General features: G+C 46.0%; 1 protein-coding gene across 12 annotated transcripts in view; it reads right to left on the bottom strand.

The window, feature by feature from the left end:
- The window catches only part of reln (reelin), a 74,524-nt gene that overhangs the window by 47,839 nt on the left and 2,111 nt on the right, over nucleotides 1-24,574 (bottom strand). For all 12 annotated transcript variants that reach the window (XR_012393559.1, XR_012393560.1, XR_012393561.1 and 9 more), the window contains 1 exon segment: nucleotides 1,877-1,984. Coding sequence is in view for 9 of the 12 variants with exons in the window: in NM_001246276.1 (NP_001233205.1) it covers nucleotides 1,877-1,984 (108 nt within the window). In the remaining 3 variants the exon portion in view is untranslated.

Below are 24,574 nucleotides of genomic sequence, written 5' to 3'. Positions count from 1 at the left end.
CCTCAGTGAATGCTGAGCTGCGGAGTCTGAACAGATCGGCCGGTGAGAAGCTCGAGGGTCAGTTCACACTACAATGAAGACTCGGCATGAGATGCTCTCCCTCAGCTCATGTGGATCTTTGCTCATCTTCATAAAAGCTATAAGAGAGCTCCTGATCCTCCACAGACATCACCAGTCCTGACATGCTCAAAGTGCAGAGAAGACCAAACACATCCTCAACACACTCAGCAGTGCTCAGCTGTGATCAGACCAGACTCCACATGCTGTCTATGAAGAGCGGAGCTCTCAGCTTCATCTAAATGTCCTGATGAGTGTCTGAAGATGAGTGAAGCTCTCGGGGGATTGAAATGACGCAAGAGTAATTAATAAATAAGAATATAACCCCTAAAAACAATTAATAATTAACATCTTTGATTATATCACTGTATGTAATGTGCATTAATATAGCATGTTTACCGTGTATGGTCACACACCCAAAGTGCTGTTATGCAGTGCAGCTCCAGCTGATGATGCTGCGGCAGCCACAGGACAACAGCGCCACAGCTTCACCACACACCAGCTATAGGTGGAGTATAGAGTCCCCTTCACTATACTGGGGCATTAGGACTCACACAGACCACAGGTTGAGCGCCCCCTGCTGGTTCCACCACCCGCCAACAGCAGCCTAGTGTTCCCATGTGTTCTCCATCCAGACACGGACCAGACTCAGCGCTGCTCAGCCTCAGTGAGGGAGTGCTCGGGGCTGCAGGGGGATACGGCTGTGGTATAATACTACATAATAATTCTGTGATCACCCTAATTCCTGTGAACAAAACCAGGACCCCTCTTCTCCCCACACGACAACCTCTTAGTGACGTTTATGTATAAACTAATGTGGAGAGGATCACGTGCTTATGATTGCTAGTGGCTGGATTTGCATTATTCAATTCACAATGCTCCAATCAGACGACTCCTAAACTACTATAAATACCCTGGGCTTCATTCCACTGCTATCTTCAATTGGAGGAGTCCCCGCTCCACCCCTACTCCTCCTCCTTCCTAGATGGGTGTCACGGTGGCCCAGTGGTTAGCACTGTTGCCTCACAGCAAGAATGTCTCTGGTTCCAGGCTTTACCAAACCAGCAGACATTTCTGTGTGGAGTTTGCACTTTCTCCCCGTGCTCACGTGGGTTTCCCCCGGGTTCCCCGGTTTCCTCCCACCGTCCAAAAACATGCAGCTTAAGTTAATTGACTGATCCACATCAGCACATAGACATGCAGCTGGTATATTGTTATCTCTAAGAGCAATCACTTACTGTTCATTGGTTACTACAGCAGGGGAGTTCTCCAGATCTACCTGAGCTCAAACTCCCCTCCTGCCCTGCAACGGGAGGGAGCCCTGGGCTCGAAGATCTCATGGGCTCAGGTCTCTCTCCCGGGTCAGCATGATGAACAGCTTTATAATCAATCAGCAGCTGAGTGTGAACTCTGGAAACATTAATATTTGTGAGTGTGCCTCACACAGGTGAGTGGGCTTAATACACCACCTGCAGAAACACTTTTCTCTCTCTCTCTCTCTCTCTCTCTCTCTCTCTCTCTCTCTCTCTCTCTCTCTCTCTCTCTCTGTGTGTGTGTCTATATATAGAGAGAGAGACACACTCCTCCTCCTGACTCCAGCTCTTATTCTCGGAGTGCTGACAGCTCCTCTGTGTGGTCAGCTCTTGTTGTGTGTGTGTTGCCTGATCTTGTTGAATCATTGAATGTCTCCTCACTGCAAGTTGCTCTGGACAGAAGTGTCTGCTAAATGACTGACTGTAGATGTATCTGGCCTCAGACAGGACTGTGCAGGGCGTATAATAGGATGAGCCGGTCCTTCATCATAAACACAGAGACTCACCGAAGCCGAACGCTGGAGGCGCGGGGATGGCGGAGGCCTGGACGGTGGTGGAGGTGTAGAGGCCGGTGACCAGCAGACCATCGAAATATGTGCTGGTGGAGATGGTGACTGCGGGACAGAAAACACACACACACACACAGCGTTAAACACACACACAGAGTTTTCCTCATCCTCCAGACCTGAGTGAGTCTCTGTTGAACACAAGTGAAGATACTCTGAGATTATTTCAGACACTGACTGACATGCTGAGGATATCAGTGTCTGCTTTATCAGAGGATCTTCACTCGTGTTCAACAGATTAAGAGTAAATGATGAAGAAATGATGCGTTTGTGTGAACTGACCCTTAATGACGCTGTACAGCAATACAAGCCAGGATGATGACAGCTATACCGTACGACAGCACATCCATACTCATACTCACAGCGTATTTTAACGGCTGGATAATGGGACTGTGTTGGGATCGAGAGTCCTTTTCTCCGTTCACTAGATTGCTTTAGTGGTTGTAAATGTCTAATTATTAAGATACACGGCACAAATAGAGTGTTTGTCTTGTTTCTACACTGTAAAAGCCAATCAGTTAAGGCAACTCAAACCGTTTGAGAAAACCGACTGCTAAAAACCCTTTACTATATGAGTACTGTGAACTTACTCCATTTAAGTTGAAGCAATGAGGTATTTAATGAACTCATTACCGTCAACACTGGGTCAACACTCTTTTCACATGAGTGTCATCAACTTTCAGTCAGTGTTGAGTTCACTACACTCATGTCATCTGATACAGCTGACTGTTGGGTTTACAGTGTAGTTCACATTTCTCAAATCTCCTACATTAAGAAGCATTTTCTAGACAAGCACAGACTAAAGTCTTCTGTTCAGAAATAATGAGTCAAAATTAATGAGCTTTTCCTTAAAACAAGCAGAATAATCTGACAATGGGGAAGGGGAATAATCTAGTTCATTATTATTCTCCGCTCACGCCTTTGCCAGATTATTGTTCATGTCATGGTTTATGTCTTTAGTTACTCTTAAAGTCATCCACATACATCAGTAGATGCTTTACAAGTGTGCAGAAAGTGTCTCAGAACTGAAAGTGTTTCTGGGTTTGTGGATTATCTGATTTATTAAAGTGATGAGCTGCTAAACACAGACATCACCGCTCAAACACATCAGGAATCTGCAGCGTCTACAGCCGAGTACAGACCTGCACTATTGCATTTAAAGAAGACAGATCTGGCATAGCTGTGAGTCTCACACACACACACACTCACACACACACACACACACACACACACACACACTCCTCCTGTATTACTCTCGTGTGTAAACTGAAGGAGGAAATGTTATTGTGTGCTGATCAACAGGCTGGCACAGATGTTACTAGAGCAGAAGTGCAACACTCACATCTGTTGGAGACATACACACAAACACACACACACACACACACACACACACACACACACACACACACACACACACACACACACACACAAACACACACACACACACACACACACACACACACACACACACACACACATGAAGATGATGACTCTGAACACGGAGAAACACAACAGAGAGCCAGTTGTCCTGGCTTTACAGTTCAGGATATCTTCATTCTTGGACCTGAAGAGTAAATTAGCTTAATGTGTGAATCTGTGAGCAACATGACCCAAACAGCAGATGTGTTTTAGGCTGGAGATCACTGCAGATGCACAGCTGGGCAACACTTCACTTCAAGAAGTGCTCATAAGACTGTGATGATGATCGTGTGTGTATGACGGATGTTTGACGAGTCTTGAGAAAGTCAACTTGTCATGGCAAAGACAACAACCAATCCAAACTGAGCGAATGACACCTTATAACAGTCATCATGAGCATTCATAAACCTCTCGGCCTCAATCATGCGTCATAAAGGTGTGATGAACAGCTCTTCAGGTGCAGTGTGACCCACAACTCAATTCACCTCTGTGAAAGCCAACATCAGGAACACACTTGCTGGAGACAGACAGACAGACAGACAGAGTGTATCAGCAGCATCAGATCCTCACACACCCCCCGCTGCTGGATCATCATCATACACAATATCAGCTCCAGTCTAATTATTACTGTGGAAAAACAAATGTACAGAAGAGAAGCTCTTCACTTTTATCATTATGAGTACTTGAGGGAAGAGCGTGTGTGTGTGTGTGTGTGTGTGTGTGTGTGTGTGTGTGTGTGTGTGTGTGTGTGTCTAGACGTGGATACACTCTGGATTAAAAACATATCCCTCGTTCCCGCTCCTCTCCCCACACGCCAGCTTCAATAATTCATCCTCGCGCTGCCGGTGTAATATCTAGTCCTCTCACTCTCCGCTCTTCCCTTTTTCTTTTGCTAAAACCGTGGCTGCATTATTCCCGCCCTCGCTCTCCAACAGGAGACTCTGAGGAGGAGCAGCGGGGTGTGGATCCACCACCGAGACCAGCACCTCATAACAAAGACTCCAATAAACCCAGTGTGTTCAGCACATCAGAATATCCGGCCTCGTTCACTCGCAGCTCCAGGAGGCGCTAACAGCAGCAGTGTTTGATCCCGCATGGAGATTACCAGAAGATTTATGCACAAATAACAAGCAGGGGAATTGGCATTGACAGAATGTGATTCTCGAAAACAGCCACGCACAAACATCACGTCGACAAACTCACAGCGCTGGAGAACCGCGAGCTGAAGCGCCGCTCCCTCAAGAGCACAGCGCTCCTCATGCTGGAGGAGGCTGGAGGCGCAGCGGTCGGGCCGAGAGGTTATTATGAGCAACAAACAGCGCTGGAGGAGGGAGAAGACAGGGATGGAGGGACGTCGGGAGAGGCCAGTGGAAGAGAAAGAGAGTGATCGATGAAAATGAAAGACGTAAATAATTCAGGAACCCATCTGAAAGGGAGCGGGGGGGAGAAAAGAGGAGAACCTGGAAGAGTAACTCATAAAAACAGACGTATTATTCACCTGCGGGGGCTTGTGTGCGCTTTGATGAGAACTCTTAGCATTCACTGCACACCCGCACACACACTCCAGCGCTCCACATCAGCCGGGTTTGACTGTCTTCAGCACAAACACACACACACACACACACACACCGTCAGGGGATGTGGCAGGTATACGTCGACGGTACACAGTAAATGAAGCGGAACGTGGTCCACATCTCCAGCACATCCAGCCCGTGTCTCTCTGTCTCTGCAGGCGTGTGTGTATCATGCAATATAGATGTTTCTGTGTGGTACGCCTCATTACCAGCGCTCACCGCCACGCTCCTGCTCAAGTATTGATAAAGCCGGGTCCGGAGAGACACGCTGACATCAGCAGGCTGTGTTCTGTGGTGGAGGAACACCAGGAGTGCTGGTTCTCTGTGCTCTGGAACCCGGTTCTGCCCTGGGTTCAGCAGGTTCAGCAGGTTGAGAGCCGTTGTGTGTCTCCGTCAGCGAGCAGCACCTGCCGGATCTCTGAACGCCAGACGAGGAGCCGGGAGCAGTTGGCAGGCCTGTGCATTACCTCACTACAGCGAACAGCATGGCAGAGGAACAACGCCTGCCAGTGTGCACTGAATATCAAAGCTGAATGTGCACCGGCGCTCGCTCTACAGGCCGGCACGGCTCCTCTACAGCACCTTTATATCATATATTTACTCTCAAAGCAGACAGCAAGCAGAGATGCAGAGATCCAGGAGATGTTCAGTAGGAGGAACAGGATTCTGCTGGTGATTCTGGCAGAGGCGTACATCAGGAGGAACACTGAACAGAACAGTTCTCAAGAGAAAGAGGAATAATGGAGCTAAAATTAGACTATGGAGTGCAGGATCTGGGGAGGTCAGTCCAGCCGCTCTCTGACGCCCGGGGCTCTGCGCTGCTTGTGGAAACTAAGAATTGACCCAAAAAACCCAAATGATTTCCACTGTGAAGACTGGCAATGAAAATACAGAATGTGCTTCAACCTGAAGAAGGAGACGCACTTTACAGTGTGACCGTCCGGTTCAACATGCTCCATACTGATCCAGATTTAATTATAGCCTGGAGGGCGGATGCTCTAACGAGGACCCTACAGATCGTGACCTCTGACAACATTTGCAGATCACCCCTCGAGGAGGGAGGCTGACCTGCACACTGTAATCACGGTCCTCCTCTACACGGAACACTGGAGCTGTGCTATTAATCCAACATTTAGTTTCGATTTTGGCTTCTAACAATTATGAAAACATTAATGGAGATAAACGATTATAGCATCATATACCGCCGCCTTTCCAGCTGAGAACCGTACTGCTCTTAAAGTGACAGCGCGCGATATTCCTGCTGCCGACTGTCTTCATCATTAATCAAACAACGACAGGTGAAAATCCCTCACTGCTCTCGCCTGAAGCACTGCTGGAGCTCAAGTGTTTTTCTTACAGTGAAGATGCTTAAAGCACAGTCCATTTCATATATTTATTCTACTGTACTTATTTCCCTTTCCTTGTTTACAGGAGGGAGAGGGAAATAACTGTGTATATATACTGCTGAAGTCTGTTTACCGGAGAGCAGATTTCTCCAATACATTAATAATCATAACGGTGTTAATAACTCATGTCTAATAGCTGATGTGTTTCCTCTTCATCATGATGACAGCACATAATATTAGTCTAGATATTCTTCAAGACACTAGTGTTCAGCTTACAGTGGCATGTAAAGGCTTCACTAGGGTAATTAGGGTAAAGTTATGGTAATTAGGCAAGTCATTGTATAACAGTGGTTTGTTCTGGAGACAATCCAACACTAATATTGCTGAAGGGGTGAATAATATTGACCTTAACATGGCTTTAACACTATTAATAACTGCTTTTATTCTAGCCCAAATAAAACACATCAGACTTTCTCCAGAAGAACAAACATTAGAGGAAACACTGAGAGCGATTCCTGAATCTGAGAAACAGCATTCAAATTCACAGGAGTGCGGATAATTTTGACTTCAACTCATCAGTCATCATGATTAAAATTCTGAGCAAAATAATGGTGCTTATGATTTTTCCTATAATCGGCAGCTCTACACCAGCGTGTGTTTGACCGCACTCCTGTCTGTTGTAAACATGCATGTCCATCAAGCTCATTATAAACCGATCATGTGTCCTCGTGTTCTCATGTCACATCCTCATCAATAGGCAAACTAAACACTGCAAAACCAACGGACCCATTACAGAACCCTGATGTGCTCCGGATATTGAGGACACATCAAACACAGACCTGCAGTTTAATAAAGCAGGTGATTAGCAGCGTTTTATATTCACCATTGCCTACAGTTCAGAGATGGAAGCTGACTATCTCAGGTTTCCCTAAATGAGAGGGTAAACATACACATGATTTACATTGTATTAATTAAAGTCTATTTGTATTGCGTAACGCATCTTTGTAAGGCTTTGAATATGTTGAAAATATCCCATTAAAACCTGTGAAGGTCATGTGACAATCAGGAAGAACACAGCATCTCGTTTCTCTCAGGAGGCGGTCGCTGTTCTCAGTCCACCGAGTTCATTCTTTTGAGTTAACTTGACAAAAGGTTTCTACTAATCTAAGCCAATTGTCTTGGTATTGAGAAACAGCCTCACTATCTGCTGATGGACTGGACACAGAATGGCCATCTTGGCGCTGTCCATCATAAAGACATCAGTGTGGGGTCTCCAGCCGGACCCTCCGCGGTGTGGGTCAGGAGTTCTGAAGATCCTCATGACAGAAGCGTAACCCGCAGCCATCAGATCTGCACTGGACACCGGACGTCCCACTGGAGCTCAGTGCACCCCGGTGGAGCCGGAAACATGGAGATCCATCAGGCCATCTGTCTGCGGACCGGGCCAGAATCAGAGCGCCGTCCCCCAATGATCCTGATATCTAGAGCGCAGAGCCCTGTCCATCAGCAGCGGTGTGGAGCGTGTGACGGGTTCACGCGTGTCGGTGACAGCTGCACAGGACTTCTCAAACTGTGATGATTCTCTTGCGTAACCCTGTGCCCTGCTGGCCGGGCCATCTGCTGTAGCGCTGTCAAACACACTCCATCGCTCTAACCAACACGAGCAGGTCGGCTTCCTGACCAGCAGCGCCTCTTAATGATGCTCATAACCTCCCCATAGATGCGAAAGGGTGAAGGTTTAAAAGAGCTGGGCCGCCGCTTCCTGGGAAATCTGGAGATCTGGCTTATATCTGAGCTGAACCAGAGGATCCTGTCAGTCCTGCACTGGTGACACTAATGAGAACTACACTAAACACATTTCCTGTCTGACCCAAGATAACAGCACCGACTGACAGACGCTTTCGCTGGTTCTCTGGTTAATTAAACGCCAGCTATTTAGTCAGATCTCTGTTTTTAATTCCCTAATTGTGAGCTGGAATGTGTGTGGAAAACGCCCCTCCAGTTTGGCTCTTCCAGCGAATACTTAATCTTGCACCATGAGTGTCAAAGAATGACAAAACACAAGTGAAGAAGCACAGAGTGTGTAGGGGGAATCTTCTGAGACGAGCCAGGCTTCACCCACATCTTCTACTAATGAGAAGCATAGAGATGAGTGAAAGCATAGTCAGTGCACAGGCAGACATATACACACATGTATTCTAGAGCTGAGACTGAGACGAGTCTTCAGAAGGACATCTTCCTGATCAACCTCTAAGAGTTGTATTATAATGCTTCACGGCAGAAATGCCCAAGGTAGGGCCTGCGGGCCAAAGATGGCCCATGGTAACCTTTGATTTGACCCGCCATCCCATCTGAAAAGAGAATGATGGGGAGGGCTGGGGCGAGTGACTTCAGCTGAGATTGTAATTTCTAATATAACATCACCTGTTCTTGATTATTTCTTAAATCAATACAGTTTGGTTTTTGGCCCTTTATAAGAAAAAGTTTGGGCCGCTGCTTTAGAGAAGAAGGATCCCCTTTAACTGTCTTAGTGTAAATCTTTTGAAGATGAAGATGAAGATTCTCTGAGGAAAGAGTCAGCATAAACTGGCTTTAAAAGCATGCTGGTCCAGGGTGTGTTTTGCTTGTGCTGGTCGCTCTGCCTGCTGGACTCGCTCTGTTTTCAAGTCAATGTGAATTGGTGTTGTTGGTCCAGCAGCACTCCTGCTTCTCCAGCCAGCACAAACACTGCAGCTCCAGCATGCAAACCACATCTTCCAGTAACGCTGGAGCTTTCAGTAAAGCTGTGACCTGGAGGGTGTAATTTTCCCTCAACAGGCCGGTACCTGACTGATGTAAATGTTTAAGACAGTCGCAGGTCTATCAGACTCTCATTTATATGTGGACCCATAATATTGCCCTAACCCTCCCTAAACCCTAACACAACCTTAGAGCCCTTCACATGTGGTGTTTGGCAGCACAATCTGATGAGAAGCAGAATATTTCCCGTCTCCTGGAGGATCCTCTGCTGGAGCTGATCATGGATTCACATTCGGGCAGAAGAGCAGCAGTGAGGTTTATTTTCTGATCTGCAAGCTCAAAGATGCAGAGGTGCAGCTGGCAGTGACGTGGTAAAGAGCACAGATGCACACTGTGTGGTTAAAGGTGCGTTCACTAACGGTGACCTGAGCTCTGTGTGCAGCTTCCCCTGCAGATCTGTTCACGACAGTTTCTCCTATTCTCTAGCAGTGAGATGATCCGCTGTGTGTGCTGCCATACTCCAGTCGGTGACAGTTTTTAGTCACTGAAGTTTCATCCCTGTGAGATTCTCCATGTGTTTACGCTCCCACAGTGCAGGCAAGGGATTGTGGGATGGTGATAAGCAGAGCTGGCCGCTTTAGAAATCAACCATGCAAATAAATCTACTCCAACCCCTCTTTTGGAAAAGCACCCAGTCTATCTGCACGGCTCTGTTGCTTTGCTCATGATCGGAAAAGACAAAACTAACAGGCATTTATGAGAGGGAAAATATGACAGTTTTCAGGATTATTCAGTTCAGGACGGCTGCCAGCACACGCTCCAATGCCTGCGCTCAGCAAGAGGACTCTAATCACTTCCATGTGCTGGAGAAACTGCAACGGTTGACACTAAACCATTCACTATAACCAGCACAGACCAAGAGATATAGAGAGAGATAGATAGATAGATAGATAGATAGATAGATAGATAGATAGATAGATAGATAGATAGATAGATAGATAGATAGATAGATAGATAGATAGATAGATAGATAGATAGATAGATAGATAGATAGATGGATAGATTTAGAGTGTTTAAATATTTGGACTATCAGCAAGAGATTTATTGCAGTGCAGTATTGGTAATTCATTATTTTACACCACTGACAGACCAGACCAGATCAGATCAGATCAGATTATATTAGTGTTTGTCCTCCACCTGTAGATAAAAGCGTCCTCTCGCAGCAGAAAACTGAAGACGTCTCGATGCCGTCTTCCTCTCTCTGCTGACCCGCAGACCTCCACACCCCCACACAAGCTCAACATTTCCTTCTCCAGAGCTCCGTCTATCCCTCACGGACTGATGAAACTCTCACACAGTCGCTGAACACCCAGAACACGCTCACCGTCTCCTCCATAAACACACAGTGCAGCCGTGGGGAGTGTCATTGTGAAAGCCCAGCGCTGGTGTGCTGTTTTCTTTATCTTCATGTGTTGTTCATTCAGCGCTGAAGCCAACTGGGGAAGTGTGTAATGCGGACGCGCTGCCAAAACACGCTCCATGCTTCACCTCATTGTTTTTGGGATCAGCTCCATTCACTCTGTTTTTTTGACTGCACTACAAAAATATGCTGCTCTTACATGGAGGTTTTGACTCGTTTCTAGTCCAAAAATCTACAATCGCTTAAATCAGTGAGCATTTTCTAGACCAGCACAGCAGACAGTGTTGAGTTCAGCAGACTGAGGAGAGATTCAGCAGAATAACCTGACACTGGGGGAAGCAGAATAATGTTGTGTCAAAAAGAAAACAGGATTATTCTACTTCCCCATAATAGAATACACTCGCCGGCCACTTTATTATGTACACATCAGTAGTACCGGGTCGGAACCCTTTCACCTTTAGATCTGCCTGAATCCTTGTTGTTGTAGATTCATCAAGCTGCTGGAAATATTCCTCAGAGATTTTGCTCCATATTGTCATGATAGCATCACACAGTTGCTGCAGATTTGTCGGCTGCACATCCATGATGCCAATCTCCCGTTCCACCACATCCCAAAGCTGCTCTATTGGATTGAGCTCTGGTGACTGTGGAGGCCATTTGAGTACAGTGAACTCATCGTCATGTTCACCAGTCTGAGATGATTGAGCTTTATGACATGCGGCGTTATCCTGCTGGAAGTAGCCATCAGAAGATGGAGACACTGTGCTCATAAAGGGATGGACATGGTCAGCAGCAATACTCAGGTAGGCTGTGGCGTTGATGCTCAATTGGTACTAATGGACCCAAAGTGTGATGAGCAGGTGGGCGGGTGTACCTAATAAAGTGGCCGGTGAGTGTATATTGCATGTTTTAAAGAGAAGCTTCTTTCTGACTGATTATTTCTGAAAACTAGACCTTATGTTTTACTCATCTAGAGATGCTTTCATGTGTGTTTGCAGTACAGAGGCGAGAGCAGAACTGTGTGTGTTTTGCGGTGTGGTTTTACTGGATGTGTGAAGCGATCATCAGCTCATCAAACTAATATTAAATGCTTTTTTCAGAGTTTTTCAAAGGATCTACAATAGGAGGTGTTGAGCGCACGCGTCTGAGAAACATCATTCCTGAGAGAGAAATGAAACAAAAGCGCAGCCACAGATGAAAGGGAATAGTAAAGCGCTTCACCTGCCTTGCTCTCGGCACGGCCCTTCTTACGGCTGAGATTTCAAACTGCAGTTTTTATGAGCTCACACACACACACACACACACACACACACACACACACACATATTAGCACATTATCTATATTCTCCTCATTCACAGTGTATGCAAACATTAGCACTGAAGGAGAAAGTGTTGCGTGTGTGTGTGTGTGTGCGCGTGTGTGTGTGTTTGATTGATGATTCTGAAACACTCCAGCGCTGAGGAACTCTTCATGTGTTTGGAGAAACCCGAGTGTTCTTTACTCAATCCTCATCATTCTTCAACACGGTTTAAAACTCTGAGACATTCTCAATATCTGTGTGTTCCGCCTCACTGCACAACAACAACAACAACAACAACAACAACAACAACAACAACAACAACAACAACAACAACAACAACAACAACAACAACAACACTCCTCCTACTCAGAGTTTCTGTCCTGTTTCTGGTCCACGTATCTACACACCCTTCACTCAGTGAGCATCTAGACCAGCACAGCAGACAGTGTTGTGTTCAGCAGTCATGAGTCAGACTGAGGAGAGATTCACCTTAAACAGCAGAATAACCTGACACTGGGATGAGATGCAGTTACACAAACACACATACACACACTCACACACACACACACACAGGCATGTGCACATGCATGAATGCGCACACACACATACTTACAGGCAAACACACACATGCACACATACAAGCTCACAGACACACACGCATACACAAATGCATTTACACACGTTCACATACAAATGCACACACATGCATATACATAATCAAGCATGCACACACACACACAAACATACCAATGCACACATGCATACCAGCACACACACACACACACACACATATCCATATACAAGCAAACATATAATTTGTAATAACTGGTCTGGCCGGCCATCTGTCAGTCAGAGCTCAGGTAGTGAACACACACACACACACACACACACACACACGCTGAGCGTCGATCAGGATCTGCTCATTGTCTGCTCTCTGCTGAATGTGAATCAGCCTCAGCACAACTCTACACATCCAGAGCCGACAGCTGAGATCCTGCATACAGTACACCACGGTAAAGCAGAAGAGCTGCAAACACACACACACACACACAACTCAACAACACACACACCTCATCAATACACACATCTGAACTTTCACAAGGTGTGTGTTCACATGCAGAAGCACAGATCTAGTCGTACTCCAGATTATGAAAGTTCTGCTGATACGAACACACACACACACACACAAGCACCACACACACACACACACAGGCTGTTTGTGTGTGAGAGACTGACACATGTAGAGCAGTTGAATGACTATAACAGTGCTGAGCTATTCCTGTCAACAAAGCAGGAGCGTTGATTACACACACACACACATACACACACACACACTCACACACACACACAGTCCTTCATTTCCCACTATTGTGCTGAACGCTGACGCCTCTCTGTTTGTGTTCTCCACCGCAGAATGAACTCCAGGACATTAAACTCTTCTGCTGGTTATGGAGGAGTGTGAGTCGGTGAACAGCGGCGGCGGCGTCATTTAACCAACACACAACACTCGTACAGTACAGCAGTGTTCATCTCCACATGCTGCAGTATCTGTACTATATCTTTACTGACAACGTTCACTCTCACTCCACCACATTTCACTGAAACAGCGTTGGTTACTCAATACAAGACTATACACCGCAGACATGCTCCGTTTGAGTCCTGTTTCTAGTCTAGCTGCTACAGCCGTATCCCCCTGCAGCCCCGAGCGCTCCCTCAGTGTCTGGATGGAGAACACATGGGTACACTAGGCTGCTGTTGGCAGTGGTGTTAGAGAGGCCAGCAGGGGGCGCTCATCCTGCAGTCTGTGTGAGTCCTAATGCCCCAGTATAGTGAAGGGGACTCTATACTGTCAGTGAAGGAGACACTATACTGTCAGTGAAGGGGACTCTATACTGTCAATGAAGGAGACACTATACTGTCAGTGAAGGAGACACTATACTGTCAGTGAAGGAGACACTATACTGTCAGTGAAGGAGACACTATACTGTCAGTGAAGGAGACACTATACTGTCAGTGAAGGAGACACTATACTGTCAGTGAAGGGGACTATACTGTCAGTGAAGGAGACACTATACTGTCAGTGAAGGGGACTCTATACTGTCAGTGAAGGAGACACTATACTGTCAGTGAAGGAGACACTATACTGTCAGTGAAGGAGACACTATACTGTCAGTGAAGGAGACACTATACTGTCAGTGAAGGGGACTATACTGTCAGTGAAGGAGACACTATACTGTCAGTGAAGGAGACACTATACTGTCAGTGAAGGAGACACTATACTGTCAGTGAAGGAGACACTATACTGTCAGTGAAGGGGACTCTATACTGTCAGTGAAGGAGACACTATACTGTCAGTGAAGGAGACACTATACTGTCAGTGAAGGGGACTCTATACTGTCAGTGAAGGGGACACTATACTGTCAGTGAAGGAGACACTATACTGTCAGTGAAGGAGACACTATACTTTCAGTGAAGGAGACACTATACTGTCAGTGAAGGAGACACTATACTGTCAGTGAAGGAGACACTATACTGTCAGTGAAGGAGACACTATACTGTCAGTGAAGGGGACTCTATACTGTCAGTGAAGGAGACTCTATACTGTCAGTGAAGGGGACTCTATACTGTCAGTGAAGGAGACACTATACTGTCAGTGAAGGAGACACTATACTGTCAGTGAAGGAGACACTATACTGTCAGTGAAGGAGACACTATACTGTCAGTGAAGGAGACACTATACTGTCAGTGAAGGAGACACTATACTGTCAGTGAAGGAGACACTATACTGTCAGTGAAGGGGACTCTATACTGTCAGTGAAGGAGACACTATACTGTCAGTGAAGGGGACTCTATACTGTCAGTGAAGGAGACACTATACTGTCAGTGAAGGAGACACTATACTGTCAGTGAAGGAGACACTATACTGTCAGTGAAGGGGACACTATACTGTCAGTGAAGGAGACTCTATACTGTCAGTGAAGGGGACTCTATACTGTCAGTGAAGGAGACACTATACTGTCAGTGAAGGAGACACTATACTGTCAGTGAAGGAGACACTATACTGTCAGTGAAGGGGACTCTATACTGTCAGTGAAGGAGACACTATACTGTCAGTGAAGGGGACTCTATACTGTCAGTGAAGGAGACTCTATACTGTCAGTGAAGGAGACACTATACTGTCAGTGAAGGAGACTCTATACTGTCAGTGAAGGAGACACTATACTGTCAGTGAAGGGGACTCTATACTGTCAGTGAAGGAGACACTATACTGTCAGTGAAGGGGACTCTATACTGTCAGTGAAGGGGACTCTATACTGTCAGTGAAGGAGACACTATACTGTCAGTGAAGGAGACTCTATACTGTCAGTGAAGGGGACTCTATACTGTCAGTGAAGGGGACACTATACTGTCAGTGAAGGGGACTCTATACTGTCAGTGAAGGAGACACTATACTGTCAGTGAAGGGGACTCTATACTGTCAGTGAAGGGGACTCTATACTGTCAGTGAAGGAGACTCTATACTGTCAGTGAAGGGGACTCTATACTGTCAGTGAAGGAGACACTATACTGTCAGTGAAGGGGACTCTATACTGTCAGTGAAGGAGACTCTATACTGTCAGTGAAGGGGACTCTATACTGTCAGTGAAGGAGACTCTATACTGTCAGTGAAGGGGACTCTATACTGTCAGTGAAGGAGACTCTATACTGTCAGTGAAGGGGACTCTATACTGTCAGTGAAGGGGACACTATACTGTCAGTGAAGGAGACACTATACTGTCAGTGAAGGAGACACTATACTGTCAGTGAAGGAGACACTATACTGTCAGTGAAGGAGACACTATACTGTCAGTGAAGGAGACACTATACCCTCAGTGAAGGAGACACTATACCGTCAGTGAAGGAGACACTATACTGTCAGTGAAGGAGACACTATACTGTCAGTGAAGGAGACACTATACTGTCAGTGAAGGAGACACTATACTGTCAGTGAAGGAGACACTATACTGTCAGTGAAGGGGACACTATACTGTCAGTGAAGGAGACACTATACTGTCAGTGAAGGGGACTCTATACTGTCAGTGAAGGGGACTCTATACTGTCAGTGAAGGGGACTCTATACTGTCAGTGAAGGAGACACTATACTGTCAGTGAAGGGGACTCTATACTGTCAGTGAAGGAGACACTATACTGTCAGTGAAGGAGACACTATACTGTCAGTGAAGGGGACTCTATACTGTCAGTGAAGGGGACTCTATACTGTCAGTGAAGGAGACACTATACTGTCAGTGAAGGAGACACTATACTGTCAGTGAAGGAGACACTATACTGTCAGTGAAGGAGACTCTATACTGTCAGTGAAGGAGACACTATACTGTCAGTGAAGGAGACACTATACTGTCAGTGAAGGGGACTCTATACTGTCAGTGAAGGAGACACTATACTGTCAGTGAAGGAGACACTATACTGTCAGTGAAGGAGACTCTATACTGTCAGTGAAGGRGACACTATACTGTCAGTGAAGGAGACACTATACTGTCAGTGAAGGGGACTCTATACTGTCAGTGAAGGAGACACTATACTGTCAGTGAAGGAGACACTATACTGTCAGTGAAGGGGACTCTATACTGTCAGTGAAGGAGACACTATACTGTCAGTGAAGGAGACACTATACTGTCAGTGAAGGAGACACTATACTGTCAGTGAAGGAGACACTATACTGTCAGTGAAGGAGACACTATACTGTCAGTGAAGGAGACACTATACTGTCAGTGAAGGAGACACTATACTGTCAGTGAAGGAGACACTATACTGTCAGTGAAGGAGACACTATACTGTCAGTGAAGGAGACACTATACTGTCAGTGAAGGAGACACTATACTGTCAGTGAAGGGGACTCTATACTGTCAGTGAAGGGGACTCTATACTGTCAGTGAAGGAGACACTATACTGTCAGTGAAGGGGACTCTATACTGTCAGTGAAGGAGACACTATACTGTCAGTGAAGGAGACACTATACTGTCAGTGAAGGAGACACTATACTGTCAGTGAAGGAGACACTATACTGTCAGTGAAGGGGACTCTATACTGTCAGTGAAGGAGACACTATACTGTCAGTGAAGGAGACACTATACTGTCAGTGAAGGGGACTCTATACTGTCAGTGAAGGGGACTCTATACTGTCAGTGAAGGAGACACTATACTGTCAGTGAAGGAGACACTATACTGTCAGTGAAGGGGACTCTATACTGTCAGTGAAGGGGACTCTATACTGTCARTGAAGGAGACACTATACTGTCAGTGAAGGAGACACTATACTGTCAGTGAAGGGGACTCTATACTGTCAGTGAAGGGGACTCTATACTGTCAGTGAAGGAGACACTATACTGTCAGTGAAGGAGACACTATACTGTCAGTGAAGGGGACTCTATACTGTCAGTGAAGGGGACTCTATACTGTCAATGAAGGAGACACTATACTGTCAGTGAAGGAGACACTATACTGTCAGTGAAGGGGACTCTATACTGTCAGTGAAGGGGACTCTATACTGTCAGTGAAGGAGACTCTATACTGTCAGTGAAGGAGACTCTATACTGTCAGTGAAGGAGACACTATACTGTCAGTGAAGGAGACACTATACTGTCAGTGAAGGAGACACTATACTGTCAGTGAAGGAGACTCTATACTGTCAGTGAAGGAGACACTATACTGTCAGTGAAGGGGACACTATACTGTCAGTGAAGGGGACTCTATACTGTCAGTGAAGGAGACACTATACTGTCAGTGAAGGAGACACTATACTGTCAGTGAAGGGGACACTATACTGTCAGTGAAGGAGACACTATACTGTCAGTGAAGGAGACACTATACTGTCAGTGAAGGAGACACTATACTGTCAGTGAAGGGGACTCTATACTGTCAGTGAAGGAGACACTATACTGTCAGTGAAGGAGACACTATACTGTCAGTGAAGGAGACACTATACTGTCAGTGAAGGGGACACTATACTGTCAGTGAAGGAGACACTATACTGTCAGTGAAGGGGACWCTATACTGTCAGTGAAGGAGACACTATACTGTCAGTGAAGGAGACACTATACTGTCAGTGAAGGAGACWCTATACTGTCAGTGAAGGAGACACTATACTGTCAGTGAAGGAGACACTATACTGTCAGTGAAGGAGACACTATACTGTCAGTGAAGGAGACTCTATACTGTCAGTGAAGGAGACACTATACTGTCAGTGAAGGRGACACTATACTGTCAGTGAAGGGGACTCTATACTGTCAGTGAAGGAGACACTATACTGTCAGTGAAGGAGACACTATACTGTCAGTGAAGGRGACACTATACTGTCAGTGAAGGAGACACTATACTGTCAGTGAAGGAGACACTATACTGTCAGTGAAGGAGACACTATACTGTCAGTGAAGGGGACTCTATACTGTCAGTGAAGGAGACACTATACTGTCAGTGAAGGAGACACTATACTGTCAGTGAAGGAGACACTATACTGTCAGTGAAGGGGACACTATACTGTCAGTGAAGGGGACACTATACTGTCAGTGAAGGAGACACTATACTGTCAGTGAAGGAGACACTATACTGTCAGTGAAGGAGACACTATACTGTCAGTGAAGGRGACACTATACTGTCAGTGAAGGAGACACTATACTGTCAGTGAAGGGGACTCTATACTGTCAGTGAAGGAGACACTATACTGTCAGTGAAGGAGACACTATACTGTCAGTGAAGGAGACACTATACTGTCAGTGAAGGGGACACTATACTGTCAGTGAAGGAGACACTATACTGTCAGTGAAGGGGACTCTATACTGTCAGTGAAGGAGACACTATACTGTCAGTGAAGGAGACACTATACTGTCAGTGAAGGAGACTCTATACTGTCAGTGAAGGAGACACTATACTGTCAGTGAAGGAGACACTATACTGTCAGTGAAGGAGACACTATACTGTCAGTGAAGGGGACTCTATACTGTCAGTGAAGGGGACTCTATACTGTCARTGAAGGAGACACTATACTGTCAGTGAAGGAGACACTATACTGTCAGTGAAGGAGACTCTATACTGTCAGTGAAGGAGACACTATACTGTCAGTGAAGGGGACTCTATACTGTCAGTGAAGGAGACACTATACTGTCAGTGAAGGAGACACTATACTGTCAGTGAAGGGGACACTATACTGTCAGTGAAGGAGACACTATACTGTCAGTGAAGGAGACACTATACTGTCAGTGAAGGAGACACTATACTGTCAGTGAAGGGGACWCTATACTGTCAGTGAAGGAGACACTATACTGTCAGTGAAGGAGACACTATACTGTCAGTGAAGGAGACACTATACTGTCAGTGAAGGGGACACTATACTGTCAGTGAAGGGGACACTATACTGTCAGTGAAGGAGACACTATACTGTCAGTGAAGGAGACACTATACTGTCAGTGAAGGAGACACTATACTGTCAGTGAAGGGGACACTATACTGTCAGTGAAGGAGACACTATACTGTCAGTGAAGGAGACTCTATACTGTCAGTGAAGGAGACACTATACTGTCAGTGAAGGAGACACTATACTGTCAGTGAAGGAGACACTATACTGTCAGTGAAGGAGACTCTATACTGTCAGTGAAGGAGACACTATACTGTCAGTGAAGGGGACACTATACTGTCAGTGAAGGGGACTCTATACTGTCAGTGAAGGAGACACTATACTGTCAGTGAAGGAGACACTATACTGTCAGTGAAGGGGACACTATACTGTCAGTGAAGGAGACACTATACTGTCAGTGAAGGAGACACTATACTGTCAGTGAAGGAGACACTATACTGTCAGTGAAGGGGACWCTATACTGTCAGTGAAGGAGACACTATACTGTCAGTGAAGGAGACACTATACTGTCAGTGAAGGAGACACTATACTGTCAGTGAAGGGGACACTATACTGTCAGTGAAGGAGACACTATACTGTCAGTGAAGGAGACACTATACTGTCAGTGAAGGAGACACTATACTGTCAGTGAAGGGGACTCTATACTGTCAGTGAAGGAGACACTATACTGTCAGTGAAGGGGACACTATACTGTCAGTGAAGGGGACACTATACTGTCAGTGAAGGGGACACTATACTGTCAGTGAAGGAGACACTATACTGTCAGTGAAGGAGACACTATACTGTCAGTGAAGGAGACACTATACTGTCAGTGAAGGAGACACTATACTGTCAGTGAAGGGGACTCTATACTGTCAGTGAAGGAGACACTATACTGTCAGTGAAGGGGACTCTATACTGTCAGTGAAGGAGACACTATACTGTCAGTGAAGGGGACACTATACTGTCATTGAAGGGGACACTATACTGTCAGTGAAGGGGACACTATACTGTCAGTGAAGGGGACACTATACTGTCAGTGAAGGAGACACTATACTGTCAGTGAAGGGGACACTATACTGTCAGTGAAGGGGACACTATACTGTCAGTGAAGGAGACACTATACTGTCAGTGAAGGAGACACTATACTGTCAGTGAAGGGGACACTATACTGTCAGTGAAGGAGACACTATACTGTCAGTGAAGGAGACACTATACTGTCAGTGAAGGGGACACTATACTGTCAGTGAAGGGGACACTATACTGTCAGTGAAGGGGACACTATACTGTCAGTGAAGGGGACACTATACTGTCAGTGAAGGAGACACTATACTGTCAGTGAAGGGGACTCTATACTGTCAGTGAAGGAGACACTATACTGTCAGTGAAGGGGACACTATACTGTCAGTGAAGGGGACACTATACTGTCAGTGAAGGAGACACTATACTGTCTGTGAAGGGGACACTATACTGTCAGTGAAGGAGACACTATACTGTCAGTGAAGGGGACACTATACTGTCAGTGAAGGGGACTCTATACCGTCAGTGAAGGGGACACTATACTGTCAGTGAGCGCCGTCTTCCAGATGAGATGTTAAACCGAGCTGCTGACTCTCTGTGCTCATTAAAACATCAGTAAACACCAGAACACATGTGTTGAGCTGTCGGCAGTCATATATGTGTCCCGCGCTGCTATAAACACTATGAGGACACATAGATCTCACTAACAAGTGAACTTTGGTTGTTTTTGCATTATTTTGAGCAGATTCATTCTTCTGGTTTGAAAATAAATGTTGAAGCTGCGTCATGGAGATTAGACCCTTGTGTGTATTCGAGCGTGGAGACTGGCCGTCTGTACAACGTGGCGTCTCTGAGTGTGCTGCATTTATTCATGAGAAAGACTTGGTTCAAACCAATCAGAGCGCTCTATTGTGAATGAGGTGCAGCTTCATTAATGTGCACGAGGATGCTGTGAAGACTGTTCACCTGTTACTACTGGTTTGTCATGGGGGCATACAGGAAAGGCTCCTGAATGAAAGTGAAAGTGGCGAACTGCAGTTACAGTCCACTAATTAATCATTTGGGAATTAATTTGTCCATGTAAACACAGTCCCTGTCTTTCTCCTCTGTGTCTGTGTTTGTTTAGCCTCTGTGATAATCGGCGCGTGCCCAAACGGAAACTCCCATTTTCTCTAACCCTTCCCTCTTTCACCACTCGACACGCCCACTTAAACTGAGCTGGACACGCCCACTGCCCTGACTATTCAAACTAGAATAACCCCGTGGCACTTCTGGTAAAGAGCAGGGGTGTAACCCTGGTGTCCTGGCCAAACTCCCTCCATCTGCCCTCACCCATCATGGCCTCCCAATCCTCCCCATCCACTGAATTGGCTGAATTGTAATGAATGACCGTATCGGTAACCTGCTGCCACCTACTGGCAGATCAACAAAACCAATAAAGCCAAGCCCCTGTCCTGCGCTGATGTCCGGCAGAACACTCGCCCGTTATACAGCAGCGGGTCATTCTGGAAAGCAGAGCTGCGCCTACAGATGGCGCACAGGTTTCTGCACACTGGCACCGCTGCTGGCCATCCTGCACTGTGTAATGACGGCCTGGCACAGCATTAGCATCTCTCTGGCATATTCGACTGCCATCATCACTATCCAGGGTGAAGCCCGTGGCCAGACGCATCGGATTAATTCTGAGCCGTGTTTCACTGTCACATTCAGAGCCAAACAGGCAGCCGTCAGCGCAGCCCTGCCCATTAAACAGCGATCACATTATGCAGAAAACCATCACAGCGGCCTGCAAAACTACTCATGAATTATTGCTCCGGAGCGCTGGAAACTGTCTCCAGTGGATTCATTTGTTTCCGCTGAGAGTCTCATTTCTCTGCGTTTAATGCCTGTGTTTAATGTGCGCCGTGAACTTGCTCAATGTCAGAGAACGGCTCGGTGGCGTTGATGTACAATCAGAAGTGCGCCCGCTGCTATTAACATCCAGACGCAGAGTAAACACATTCCAGAACATTCCCACTGACGTACACCACTGACACCAGACACTCCAGTAAATCACATCACAACACAACACGAGTCGGTATACTGCACAAACACAACCCGGAGACTCCACAGCACGCTATAACCCCTGTTAATGAACACAGGCGATTCGGCTTTGCTGATCGATTATTCGCGGCGAGCTGAACACATCCATCAGATTATTAATGAATAAGGCACTCCTGTGGAGCCAACAGTAAAGACAGACTGCGAGAGACTCCATATCAGCCTCAAACACACTGACTAACAGGTGTGTCTGCTGCTCTGACAGATGTGTGTGTCCTTTAATACGGTTAACACGTGTTTCTCCCTGGCGCATCATTACCGTCATATCATTACTGCCAATGTGTCTGAGTTCAGTGTGCATGAGCGGCGCACATCAGACCAGCGCAGTCATTCAGTAAACCACCTCTCTCTCTCTCTCTCTCTGTTAATCTGCTCGATTGGGCTTATGTCTGTGTGTAAAGCGCTGCGGTTTACAGGTAATTGTGTTTTAATGAGAGCAGGAACAGATGCTAGCTCTCATTAATGTTTCACCTTGCTTTTTGCTCATATTAAATTAGCATATGTAGATACTTACAGTATACGAATAGCCTTTTCACAATGACAGTGTGTTTATATCCAGTTAATCCGCTCAAACTAAACGCGGGATTATTTTAATCAAGGTGTTCCGGTTCTCTCATTATTGTTTTAGTTAATAACTCAACACAAGCATACAGATTGGATATTAATCTAATTTAAATATGTGGCCCAGCAGTTTGATTTGTCCATATTTTACCCTTTTTTGGTAGAAATAACCCAGCAGTTTTAGGGTTGAGAGTTTATTTAGTGTCTCTGTATTATTTATTGATTTAGGGACTCTTGATTTATTAATCTGAGGTTCTGTCATCATGTACTCGCCCTCAGGTTACTGCAAACTCTTTAAGAAAGACTGGATTTTATCAAAAGTGGTCAAACCCAACTGCTGGGTTAAACAGTGTCATTAAAATTTGATGGGAAAATTTAATATCCAACACTGGGTTTGTGCATATTTAACCCAACACTGGGTGATGAAAACCCAGCCTATTTATTAGCAGTTCATTTATTTTTAAAACACAAAATCAATATATTGCTTTATTGAGGATTTCTGTCCGTCCACTGAAAGTGCAACCAAAGCTTTCATGCATCAGATTAACAGTTTTAAAACGCTGGCTTGTCCATGTTTGACCCAACGCTGTGTTAAAACAGCCCGGCATATTTAGGAGTGCACCACAGTTCAGAGTGAACTCTCGATTACTCTTCCTCCAGTGTCAGATTATCCTGCTGAATCTCTCCTCATGACTGCTGAACACAACACTCTCTGCTGTGCTGGTCCAGAAGATGCAGACTGAGTTCAGAGTTTGGAGATATGTGGACTCAAAGCTAGTCAGAAACTGTGAGTTTAAAGTGTTTGGTGGTTCAGTTTGGCTTTATTAACCTCCTCTTGATGTGTTCAGTGGAGCTGCTCAGACTCAGAGCTTCAGGTAGACGAGAGGAAATCATCATATAATTCTCATTCCTGAGTGTTTTACGGCACTCTGTACATCTTTAACCCATTACTCTCACCTGCTGTAAACAAAGGAGAGAGTGTGTGCTCCAGCTCCAGAAACACACACACACACACACACACACACACACACACACACACACACACACACACACACACACACACACTCTCACACACACACACACACACAGACAGATTCCATCATCTGAAATAAGAGCCTGTTAGAATGGAGGCAGTGATCCGTCAGACGTCTGGTGCTGAACGCCGACACGCGGACCCGAGTCACACATTATATCAATTCACAAAACGCCTGCTGAAATCTACATCTGATTTCCCCCGGGGATCTGAACAGGAGCGTGTCAAGCGGCGGGTTATGGAGCGGCTCAGCATCAGACATCCATTGTAAAGCCCATCAGAAAGCAGGAGCGCATTAAAGAGTCGAGTGGACTGAAGAGTTCCTGTGGCGGACTCTGCTGGACCCCAGTGCTGCTGTCGGGTCTGAGATGACTGACGGACCACCGCAGATCTGGAGAATCTGACGTCTAACACACAGATCTGCACGCTCGTCGCCTCCGCTGCTGATTTACTGCAGGAATAAACTCTGACCTTGATTTGGTGTGTGAGTGATTCCCTGCTGACACCTAATGAAGCACGCCAGCTTTAGAGATCAGGCCAGAATCCCTCACTCAGGGCCGTGTTCAGCATCACATCATCCAGAGCTGAACACAGACGAGTGAAGAGTCCAGCCCGAGCTCAGTGAAGCTCCTCATCTCCATCAGGAATACACTCTCTCATCACAAACCTGCTGATGACGACAGCTAGACGAGTGTGTGTGTGTGTGTGTGTGTGTGTGTGTGTGTGTGTACATGACGA

Source organism: Danio rerio, chromosome 18, assembly GCF_049306965.1.
Source record: "Danio rerio strain Tuebingen ecotype United States chromosome 18, GRCz12tu, whole genome shotgun sequence".
Classification (NCBI taxonomy): Eukaryota; Metazoa; Chordata; class Actinopteri; order Cypriniformes; family Danionidae; genus Danio; species Danio rerio.
This window is presented reverse-complemented; position numbering and strand designations above follow the sequence as displayed.